This window comes from Corvus brachyrhynchos, unplaced genomic scaffold (genome assembly GCF_000691975.1).
Source record: "Corvus brachyrhynchos isolate BGI_N302 unplaced genomic scaffold, ASM69197v1 scaffold467, whole genome shotgun sequence".
In the NCBI taxonomy this organism is placed as follows: Eukaryota; Metazoa; Chordata; class Aves; order Passeriformes; family Corvidae; genus Corvus; species Corvus brachyrhynchos.
In genome coordinates this window covers 499,568-512,076 of record NW_008239309.1, presented here as the reverse complement: position 1 = coordinate 512,076, position 12,509 = coordinate 499,568, and the positions used below count along the sequence as shown (strand labels likewise).

The 12,509-nt window shown below is 37.1% G+C and overlaps 1 protein-coding gene across 1 annotated transcript in view; it reads right to left on the bottom strand.

Moving 5' to 3' along the window:
• The window catches only part of ANKRD31 (ankyrin repeat domain 31), a 62,352-nt gene extending 49,849 nt beyond the window's left edge, over positions 1-12,503 (bottom strand). The window contains 8 exon segments of the mRNA XM_017740718.1: positions 809-1,056; positions 1,059-1,452; positions 4,828-4,868; positions 5,873-5,967; positions 6,628-6,674; positions 10,017-10,096; positions 11,792-11,847; positions 12,039-12,503. Coding sequence (XP_017596207.1) covers positions 809-1,056; positions 1,059-1,452; positions 4,828-4,868; positions 5,873-5,967; positions 6,628-6,674; positions 10,017-10,096; positions 11,792-11,847; positions 12,039-12,052 — 975 coding nt within the window. The 5' untranslated portion in view covers positions 12,053-12,503.
• Positions 12,504-12,509: the final 6 nt, after the last annotated feature.

Genomic DNA, 12,509 nt, shown 5'->3' with positions numbered 1-12,509 from the left:
AAAGAGATTATGGCTGTCCTTTCATGCTCCTCTCTGTATTTTTGCATTGGTGTAATTGAATAGAAATGACCTGTTACAGAACACCTTCACAGCACACGAAGTAACAAGAAGGATCACATGCTGTATCCATACATACCATCTTCAGGGGAGGACAGGAACATAAATAGATGCCTCAGTTTTTTCAGTATGTCTCGCACAGGCAGAACTAAGCACAATAAATACACTTCTAAATACATGTGTAAAAAATCCTCATTGAATAGTCTTCCTAGTCTACAGAAAAGACATAGCTGTTATCTATTTTGTAATACTTGCAAAGCATTTACATGTTACAGCAGTGAGAACTGTGACAAAAGAAAATAGCACACTATTGCCTGGATCAAAACCAGAACAGGATGCAGTAGGAACCTGGAACTGGAATTGGCTGGTTAATGCTGGCATGCTACAATGAAATAACAGAATAGTGTTTTGGAGAGAACATGAGACACAGAAGACATAGAGGGGGTCCAGGAGTTTTTAAAAATCCCATGGTAATTCTAGGTTTCTACATCAGTGAATAAATTAATTTTACTAGGATTTCCCATCCCAGCAAGCTCAGCTATTTTCATAACATGGATACATCCAAACAGGAAATACAGTACCCGACTTTTAAAACAAAAACAACTGAAATTATTTAAACATGCAAATTACTGATGCTAGTTTATTCTTTACTAAGATTCCCATCTTCAAGTAATTTGGCTACTTTATATATACTATATAATACTTTATGATAAACATAAAATTTCAAATATTAATTAAAGTGTGGGTATACTTGCTGATTCGTTGTGCTCTGTAAGTTAGATCCTGTGAAAGCATTTATTTCTTCCATCTGAATTGTAGCAAGTTGAGGCTCCATCACGTTTATTATTTGCGTGCAGTCATCATCTAGCTGCAGAACACTGGGTTCTGAATTTACCTGCTCTTCCTTGGCGTTAAGCTGTCCCTCATTTGGCACGGCAGGAGTGGCAGCCTGTACCACTGATCCTGACAAGCCATTCAGAGGTGCCACAAGCTCTACGCATCACTGCTCTCAGATGCTGATGGGTTGATGGAATAGTCATGATCCTGACACTCTAACTTGTCAGGCAATGGGTTTTTAACTTTAAGACTCTCAGAATCACTAGGGTATCTCAACAAATCACTGATGTCAACTTCACTAGTCTCTATATTCTGTTCAGTGAGTACGTCCATGAAAATCTTCCCTGGGGATGACAGTGAAAGATCTGTATCATTATTAAGGGAATGCTCTTTTACTGTGTTATCTGTGCCAATAATGGTCATGCAGGTTCTGTGGCAATTATCTAAAACATGTGGAAATGTATCTTCTGGTATCTGTTCCTTTAGAACTGTCACTATGTCTTCGACAGGAGCATCTAGACAGAGGCTGCAATCTTCATTACTTAATTTTTGTGATATCTAAAAATTAAATAAAAAAGTTTACAAAAAGGAATGAAGCAATTCTTTCTAAAAAGCATTTAACTAACATTCACTTTAGAAGTCATCTCTCTTTCTAGATATGTGTGTACATTTATTATCAATTTTTGCAAAATCTACAAGATTCAAAGCCTTCCTTCATACAATCTATTAACAAGAGTTAGACTGAGCTCTCAGTTTCAAAAGAAGTTTCAACTTCAGCTGTTGACTTCTATAGCAGTGAAAATCCAAGCAAAAGAGACTAAATCTATTCTAGTCAAAGATATTATGCCATTGACAATAACCTGAGGATTTTACAAGGCTTTAAAAAAAAGTCATTAAAAGTTGCTGTCACATAGAAATAATGAAAGTTAACATAGTCACAATAACTTAAAATACCTTGTTAGTAAAACACAACATAGGAGTTTTGATTATGTGTTTATGTGGATCCAATATAGGTATGGAGGATTTGCGTCTCACAAACTTCAGTTCAAAACCTGAGGATTTTGAAAAGTTTGCTTGGTGTGGTTTTCACACTGAGTACAGAACACGAAATCGTAATTGTTCTTGGAGAAGTAATATTGCTACTGTTTTTCTAATCCCTTTGAGCTACATTCAACAGATGCACCCATTCTTACACGAAGAAATAGCTCTTCTATTTTTTTACCTATCCCTGTTTTAAATGCTCTGAAGAAAAAAATATGATGGCTCTACAGACCTAAACCATATTTTCTTTCTATATAACATTTGTATATAATAATGCTCGTACTTAGAAATACTGGATCTAAGAAAATCTCTTTCAATGCATTCTTAGACTCTTGCTGCCAGCAAGTGGCAATACTGGGCAATGCAAGAAACCTTTAATCACTGGTAACATGATTTAGATAAAGCTCACACACAGGGAGGCAGAAAGGGCAGAAATCTGACAGCACAGACTCACATTCAGTTTGCAAGCCAGTATAAATCCCTGATTCTTTGTTGAAAAATTATCCCTCCACCAGCTATTTCCTATCTTTTACATGCACATCAAATTGTTTCTAAGTACTGTCTACTTCTTACTTTGCTCTATTGAATTACACTTTATTTTTACACCACTTCTCTAATTCATCCAAACCTTAAACAACTGGGGGAAAAAAACCAACTCCACTGACGTAACTTTGTCTGCTTGAAGAACTATGGTATAAACAGCATGTGGATGTATTATAAATTTCCCAAGAAAAATGCTCAGTGCATTTGTTGAAGGGCGGTGAAATTTTCCAAAATCCTAAAAACCCCAGCGTCAACTGAAATTGAACCCTTAAATGTGACATTTTCACAAAACTCCAGACACAGTAGTCCAGGTGGAGTCTCACAAGAGCAGAGCAGAGGGTCCACCAGGATTCCAAAGTCCTTCTCGGGCAGAACTATATTCCTGTCAGCTAGTCTCAAGCTGTACTGGTGCCTGAGCTTACTTCTCCCCAGATGTAGAACTTCGCACTTCCCCTTGATAAATTTCATCTTCACCCAGTTTTCCAATCTGTTCAGGTCCCTGTGAATGACAATACACAGCTATCTGGTCTATCAGTCATTCCTCCCAGTACCACCTCTGAACTTGCTGAGGGTGCAGCCTGTTCCATTTTCCAGGCCACTAATGAAGACATTGAACAGTACGGGTCCCACTGTTGACAGACTAACTGCAACAGAAATCAGCGCTGCTACGTCATCAAAACCAAGAAAACTCAGCAAGACTAACTGTGTGGTGTCAGAATTCTATGCATAGATAATCTTAATTTATAGATTTATTTCGTATTTTCAGGGATACACAAAACTAAGATATTCAGTGACTCACTGCTGATTGTCAAGGTGTGTCTCTGTCCTGATCTTGCTTCAAATCAGCACATGGAAGCCTGTGATGGCCATTGATTCATCTCACTAAAGATCTTTCTGCAAGACTCAGATCTTGCTAGTGCCAACATCAGCCAATAACCAAAAAGTAAAATTCACTGCAGTGATTATTTCCAGCCTTCTTACTCCAGGCTCCTAAAATATCCTCTCTGGAGATACTCTCAATGTATTCAATCTGCCTATTCTCCAGAAGTTATTAATAATAGGCAATCTGTGTTTCAAGGCTCTGTTTTAGAGTTTGTTCTATTGGACTAAGTCTGTAGAGTGAGAATGTTTCATTTAATAAACTTATAGTTTTATATTAATAGTTGTATATTTTTCAGAAAAGAATATCCTTGGAGATTTCATTTTTTCTCTTTGTTCTGAGATGGAATACTTGACCCTGTCATTGCTCGTATTTGCTGGAAGACGTGGACAAGAAGGACAGTAGAACAGAAACACATTTTACTCTGATAAGCACAGTAGAATAGAACAGCACAGCCTTGGAGAAATAGATAAAGGATGTAACTTAGGCAAACAGAAGCCATGCAAAATGCAAGCAGGATGCCAGCTCAGCTCTGCAAGGCTGACAAAGTAAAAGTTATGCAAAATAATGATATTATGCCTACTCAAAAGCAGGGGTCAAGGAACAGTCACCTAAAAAGGACACGGGACACTGAGTAACACCAAGGAAGACTCCAAAAAACCATGTAAGGACTTCTGATAAGGGGTGCAACTATGTAAAATAAAGTAATAGACACACATCAAGTAAGGGGGGATAGCTAATGAATGCGTGATCAGTGTGTAAGATAAATACTCTGTTCACCGGATGCTCAGGGAACTCAATTGGAGGAAGGATCCTCCAAATGACCACTGCTGCAGTAAAGAATGTCTGCTCTCTAATACTCAAAACTGTGTTAGAATGTTTCTCTCTGGCCAATTTTGGTATCAATACTGGTCTCAAATCTGCCTTTCGTGAATTCTACCAAGTACTGCTTTTTCCCTGACATAAACCTCAATCAGGATCCTTGAAAAAAGCCAAGTAAAATTGATTTATATAGAATCCTAACTTTTTATTTGTAGGTACAAATCAATGGGACTAAATGGAACAGTCACAATGATATGATATCTGCATTAAGCAGAGTCTTTCACAGCAGAAACTCTGCTACTACCTATTTCTGGCCACAAGTAACACTCTCCCAAATGAAAGGACAGTTACAGATAACCTGTTCCTCCTCAGAGACCTTCCAAATGCAATGCCTGTCTCATAGCTTTCATTGGTGGGAAACATTTTAAACTGCTAAGTGTCTTCATTACTTTAGCTTAAGTAACAGCCCTCACAGATTCTGTCTCACGATGATGTCGTTTCCCACCTCACTGCTGTGCTTCCACCCTTGTGTTCTGCAAGCTTAGCAACTACAGTTCTTACCTAAAAAACAGAAAATAAACCTTATCTTCGAAGTTTTTTCACCTAATCTGCTCAGTGTCAGTGTCAATAGCTACGTATTTGCTTACCTTTTCTTCTGAATCTTTCTGAAATCCATTCAATTTGATATCTAAATTGAGGAGAGTAGACAAATATTTCAGTTTTACTTTCCACTCCCAAAAGTTCTCATAATCTCTAAAAAAAAGGGCACCATTTCCTAATTAAGGCTTAAGTTTCAAACCTTAAAAATTACTATAGTCATGTTCCCTAAGTGGAACTGACAATAAAATTTCTAGTTAGGCTCTTTTAGTCACCAAATTATATCCCAGAGCTATTTTGTCGCATTTCTTCACTGTGGTTTAGAGTCCTGTGTTGCCAAGGCTCTCAGCAGGTGAACCTGCCACCCATTCCACATGATGAGACCTATCCTCTGCCCTCTCTAATTACAGTGCAGTTAGACAATACGGCTAAAACAATCCAGTAACTTACTGCCTCTGGATAGGGATGATCCCAGACCCCTGCCCTCATCACCCTGCTTCATTCATGTGACTCCCTGGCAATTTCCTAATCAGAAATAAAGTGAATGTTTTACTGTTGGATTACCAAAAATAAGCTCAAGTGCAAGACAGCAAAACAGATGGGGCAGTCCCGCATGTCTGGGAGCACTGAGGAATGGAAGTACAACTTGAGTAGCAGCACATGACATACAGATCTGGGGAATAGTAGCATTTTTGTTTCTCTTCTCTTACAGATGCCTCTGGTTCCTGGACATGTTAGAAAGAAGCAAGTAGGAAGCTTCTACGACCTTTTTACCTTACACATCCATAAGGCATTTAAGCACCATGTGGCCTGTAACCTTTGTCAGAAAATTCCACAGCAATGAAATAATTTTAAACTGGATATATACCACTGGCTTGAGGAAACAGTTATTTCTTCAAACAATTCTAACAGATACTTACAGAAACAGAATTTGCAGTCCATGACTACAAAAACTAAACAACTGCTGTAAAAAACACGTATAGTCAGATTCTATGTAAACCTACATGGATACCCATCTTCAGCTTCTCAAATTATTTTCTCAAACGATTTTGCCACAGCCAGAGCAACTCCTAGTTTTGTACAAATACAACATACCTATAGAATTATTCTGCTGTTCTTCTTCTGCAGAATTTAATGAAAAACCAGGCTTAGAAATATTTTCAGTAGGTGATGAATGCTTTATCCAACCCCTAGAATTAAATAATACAATAAAAAAGTTCTTAAGGAATTGCAATTTGCTCATCTTACGAAAGTTTTTACAGTATTTTGAGGTGGCCACTACCTATGGAAACAGCTGCAGTTATTTTAGAGGTATACTTTTCTTTACAAGGACATGCAATCAATAAGACTTCTGGATTTCCCACATGGAGCCAGCTATGTTTGCACATTTGTTCTCTAAGTGAAAAAAATGTCTTTTTCTATCCTTTATTACTTTTTTCTATATTTCTGTTATAAACCTAACTCCTACTGAAATCTTTCCATACTTTCTAGATTCTGGAAAGACTTCATAGAAATTTTTTCAGGACAAAAAGGCTTAATATTATTTATAACAAGTTTTTGTTTATTTGTCTAATGGTTTTCCCCAAGTTCTGTTATTCTTGTTGGTTATGTTCTTAAACCATTTAAGGTAATATCATCAACAAAAATAAATCCAAGTACAGCTTGATCCATACTAGACACCGAACTACTGCTGACATAAATATAGATCCTTCACTAAGTAAACATGAAAACTGTTTCTCAGTAGAACACTGGGAATAAAACATCATTAAAAAGTATATTGTACATATACAACAGAGTTATTTAATTACATTATGCCTGACTGGAATTCCTGTGTGATGTATTACACTCACTTCAATAGAGACTGAGACTGGTCAGACATGTGTGCCTCTTGAAGTATCTGAAAGAAGAAAAAAATTAACAAGTTAGTAAACAAAATACTTAATTATGTATTTTCTCAGTTTTATTGTAGGCTTATCTTCTTCCTTCTGTAATTTAGCTGGGAAATGGAAGTCTTAGATCCAATCATTACATACACTACTACTAAGATACAAAAGCATTCTGCTTAAATCTACTTTTTATTTGGACTATTTGACAAAAATGTTGAAAAATAAATCAAGACTATAGAAGAAAATGTTCACCCACAAAGAAAACAGACTGTTGCAAGTAAGATACAATTGCTTCAAACTTAAGATGTTTATACACCGAAGGACCAAAACACAAGGTATTTTAATTTCAACTCACAGTTTTAATCTTTTTTTGTAACAATTACTTTTTTTCATTAAATAAGACGGTGCTGTTGCAAAGACTGTGATGTTTAGTATACTGCTTTCAATATCCCTGTAAATATCCTATTAAAGGAACTTCAAGACTTGCACATAAGCCAGTTCTGAGTGGCAGGGCTGCCACAAGCAAACACAGGAAAGAGGAGGTGGGTAAGGAGAGAACTGATGTCACAGGAGGAGCCACATTCCAACTCTTTATTACAAAGACCTTGGATGTGCTTTTTGTGCCTTTGCCAATAACGCAGAGATCTCCTTCAGTATGGAAAAAGAAGCCAGTATACAAAGTCTAAGGCAAACTAGGAATGATTAAGATAGTCAAGTGAACTGCAGAATGGTTCTCTCACTGATGAGCTAAGACCGGGTTTTACTGGTGAACTATCCACACACTGGCTGCAATTTTAAACAAATCATTGTCTTACAGTGGACAACATTAACAGCACTAGAAGACTCTGAGAAAGAACACGTTGGTGTGGACACTAAGTGACAGATTCTCTGGCTTACACAGGGTACTAGCCACACAGTAAGAACAAACATCTTAACAATGGTTTCAAGAGCAACACATGGAGATTGCCCAGTAGCAAGGACTGCTAAAAGGCTCCCTGGAACAGGACAGACTCTTTAGTTTGTGCAACAAGTATTGACTGATGTAATTCCAAAACATGGCAATGAGATAGTTCGCAGAAAGTTATTTATTTTGCTTAAATAGGCCCTTCAGGCGAGTCAGCCTAAATATTTACACAGAACATTATCCAGAGACCAAATAAAGTCAGAAGAATAATGGAACAACTACTAAACCTCTCTATCTGGCTAGCATTGCTCAGACAGATGCTTTAAAATTTTAGTTAACTACCATTACAACTCAGCAGAAGAAGCTGTTTTGTCTGCTAAAAAATTTGGTTCTAAGCAAAATCAGTATATTGCTCACCGGTTGAGAGATCTTCTCAAACCATATACGTTACACAAACAGTATTTCTGGCCACTGACTGAAGTACTGGGAACAGCCTTTCATCCTGCCCTCATTTTTGGTGAAGAAATTCCTGCAAAAATCTCAATAATTTTTCTCACTTGAAAACTTATTTATACAGACAACTATATGAGGGTACTCTGGATGTTTTCCAAAAAAAGACTAATGCTTAAAAGCTGTTAGGTATTACCTAACAACTTTTGGTGCACTTCATCAAACACTGTAAGACAAAAAAAGTATAAGAAAGGAGAAAGCACTCACTTAACAAATCTTAACAAACCTGTCTGAACAAGCCATAGAATAGTATCTTAACAGTTAACGAAAATGACTTGTTGAAAAGAACCTGGATCCTACAAAATCTGTATATATGTCTACTGCATCTCTGGTAGAGAAAAATTCTTAATTACAATTTTTTACATGATGGAATCAAAGACAGGACTGCATATCCTAAGTCTCCCCCAACCCATCTGAAGTACAAAGAAAGCTAAGACTCTCTAAAACAACTGGAACAGATGTTACATTTCCTGAAAACATTCACAGCTATCCACTCTGTACAAACACCATACCACATCACATCTTAATGCTTTATTCATATATGATCATTTCTGAGGACAGAGTAGAAGGAAAGCTTCTATGGAAGTACATTCCATGTTAGCTCTTGAAGTGGTTGAAGAACCACATTGGTGCAATGTACATGTGTGGGTATCAAAGACAACAGGCCATGGCCATTCCTTAGAGTATTCAGTAAGAACTTAACATTTTATACTGCCCCCGAGCTGTACAGGACCAAGCTGCCAGTGTCTTGCTATATGGGTTTCACCAAAACAAAAAATACTAAGAATTGCCCAAACTATTTGGTGAAAAGTACTAGGTTTCTTTGCTTTTCTGACTTTTTCTTTAGTGGACTAGGCATTTGGCCTTAGATTTGAGATTGGCTAATCTGGTGAGAACCATGAAACCAAAGACTAAGGTTAAGAAACAGTTAGTCTGATCATCTCCCAGAGGGGAAAGGAAAGAGCAAATGTGCACTTCTCTCGTTCCGTCCATCCTTAGAAAATGATGAAAAACTTCAGTCAAGACAACCCTCAGACATGCAAGGAGCAAAATAAAGTTATGGAAAGAAGTTTTTGAAATAACAGCATCTTTTGGATTTTGTTCACTGTTTCCCACACTGTCAGTTGAGACAAATTTATTTGCAATTCTAGAATGAGCTGTAAAAACATTCACTTCAGTGGGAAGCCTGTCTTTTTTCAGTGTACCTTTAGTTATATAGGAGGCAGTCTAGCTCTTTTTAGAAAACCTCTCTTTTACTGGAATAAGGATACACATATTGTGGGCTTCAGACTGGTGAATCCAGTCACTGTAACAGTCACAGTTAAAAGCAGAGAACCTGTTTGTCTCTAATTGTTTCATGACCCTGTCATATGCAGGTGGAAAGCTAATTGCTCAACTGAACAGAAGTTTATGGGCTAGCTTCCAACCACGGTAAGTACATTAAAAGATACGATAATTAGCAGATTAGGAAATGCAGAATTATCCATAGAGTAAAATAATTACCCCATCATCATGCAAGTAGACATTTTATTCTGCATTTTGGATTATTATCTTTCCTTTTGAAAGAAACAATTGATCAATCATTGGATCACAGCTAATCTCATCATGAGTAACCCAGGGCGTATTCTGGCACAGTCAACCCTGATGATTATCCTTCAGCTCCTGAAAGGAATATGTTAAAAAGTCTGTGCTCCACAACTTCTTCCTCTTTGTCCTGGGCTTGTTCCTCAAATTTGAAAGGTTATGATCTCTTGAAATACCAGAGAAGAGTCTTTGATACATTCCTGCAGACTATGTGCTACAAAGGTGACAAGATGGAACCCAATTCTGCTGTAAGCCATGGGACTCTTTTGCACATAATCAAGGGGAGGCCCAGTGGGTTTATTAATAATTACTCATTAGATATGCTTAGAGAAGACATTGTCATTGCTGAACTTACTGGATTTATCTGTTCCTCCTTATGATAATATGCGCGGTCACTAAATTTCTGTGTAAAACAGATTTCTGGTGAAAAAGCTCCTAGAAAAAAAAAAAACAAACAAAAAAATCCCCAGTAATTAAAATTTTGATTGTCTTAATTTCTTTGTAATCTTCCATAATTGTGTAACCTTTTACATAACTCAGTAACTGAGCTACATGCATCAAAACTTCTGATATGCAATGGATTCAAGCGGCTAAACAGTCTATCACACTAGATTTTGAAACTACATGAATGAAACAGAAATAAATAAAACCAGCCAGCAGTGGAAATTTATTTCACTTAGTGTTCCAGGACCCTCTCTGAATTTACATTGGAGATTAAGTCTTTCCTCTTATTTTTTAAACTAGCAGCTGCTATTTTGGTAACCTACCAGATCCATATGACTAAAAATATACTTCTACTCCTAGATGGCATATTTTCTTTAATGACTACACAAATGAAGACCTTCTCTCCAAAAAAAAAAAAAAAGAGAGAAACCCTTAAGGTTGGACCCTGTGCTTGAGAACTAAGGTGTTGCTACTGACACTAATAAAACACTAATCAAATTAGTATTTACGCTATGTATCTCATCACCAAATTATTACTATACAAGTATGCATGAAAACATGAATGATGAAATTCTAATTCCAACTTACTAAATGTAATATGATGCAGGCAGAATGCTAAAAATACCACAGTCTATTACAGTTGCAGAGACAAAACTCCCCATTCAACTCTCAGACAAATGCCCATTCCACAAACTGAACAGAGTCAAACAGACATGGCTCAAACCATGTATGTTGAATGTTGCGAGGATTTAATTCCAGTGGACAACCACAGGGAAGTTCAAAATGGGATGATGCTTCCCTCCTCACTTAAAACTATTAAGCAACTATAAAAGGTTCAGCATTAGGAAATCACAGCCAGTGGAGCTTCTGCAGATTTCAATGGGCTGAAGATAAGATTTGTATTAACTTAGAGAAGGTTGATAAAAAATTATGGTCCTCTCACATCTTCAAACTGGCAAAAAGATAAACACAACCAAATGTGGAAGAACACCATGTGTCACTTAAAGAATACTCAGTCTGAAACATTGCTGAAATAAAACCTATAGGATGCAAGTCAAATGGATTATATAAAAATGTCAAGGAAGTACTGTGAAACTGTTATGTAACTAAAACATGCTTGCTTGTGCAGTCTGCTCTATGGGAGTTATTAGCAAATATTTTAAGACCTTAAATGAGTGTGCATTCATTTATGCCAAAAGTAATTTAATGATACACTAAGCATAATGGACTGAAATATCCCTACTCAAACTTTTTATGTTAAAGAGAATAGATATACTAACAATATAAAAGAGGTTTTTAAAATAGCATAAGCAGCTATAGTTGCAGATGACTTATGCCTACAGAATCCATTTATTTTATTCTGCTCAAACACGTACATACAAATATATACATGTAAATAAAAGGATATTCTTAAATATAGCTCAACTGCTTCCCAAGCCAGGGATTCTCAGTCATAGTATACACAGGAAGAATAGAGAACTCATGAGCAAACCTAATCAGATATTAAAAATGTGTTGAAGAATCATTTAAAATATGAGCCAAAATTATGGATGTAATAAAACAGCACACACAGTTCCTAAGAATGAACTTCATGCAACACCCAAGTTTAAACGTAGACTTAGGCAAAATCCAAAGCAACAGTTTAAGGAAAAAAACAACACAGACTGAAAAAAGAGTTTGTCCTACCTTTATTAATACTTATCTCAGCTGTTAAAGCAATGTCCTTGTTAAGAAAAGCCAACCTTAGCCAAACAAATAAAATAAAAGGTCGTTAAGCAGTTGTAAGCATTACAGTCCTATAAACTCAAAGGGCATCAAAACCCCCCCCCCCCAGCCTCTGCCGTGGGGACACCCCTGGGCGAGCGCTGACACAAACAGTAAAAACCCCCCAAACCGTAGGGATGTGTGTGATTTTCTGCATAGAAAATCATACCTAGTGAGGCACATCGCTCCTTTAAGTATTTCCAAGAACTATCGTGCCACAAAGCCGGCATAAAGATCTGCATGTGGTTTCAAATCTTTGCCATGTCTTAAAGGATACAAGAGATAATATCATGAAAATGACATCAAGGCAAAGCTGCAGGGAAATAGAGTCAGCACAAACTGTATTTAATAGTGTTTATTTTCTCTGAGTTGTTTTCTGGGACATTTCACTTCTGCTGACTAAAATGTTACTAAAATGATGGGTCCGGAGGCATAGGCTCCAAGGCACACAAGGTGTGTGAAAATAAACGGAGCTATTAGCAGACCTAAGAAATACTGGGTCGAAGAGCATATAAAATGGCTCTGAACAGAGGGAAGGAAAAAAGAAAGAAAAAAAAAAAAAGGACTAGGGGAATGAGAAAACAAAACCCCTCAGCTCGGGCGCGGCCCCCCTCAGCCGCCGCCCTCGCACAGGCAGGTG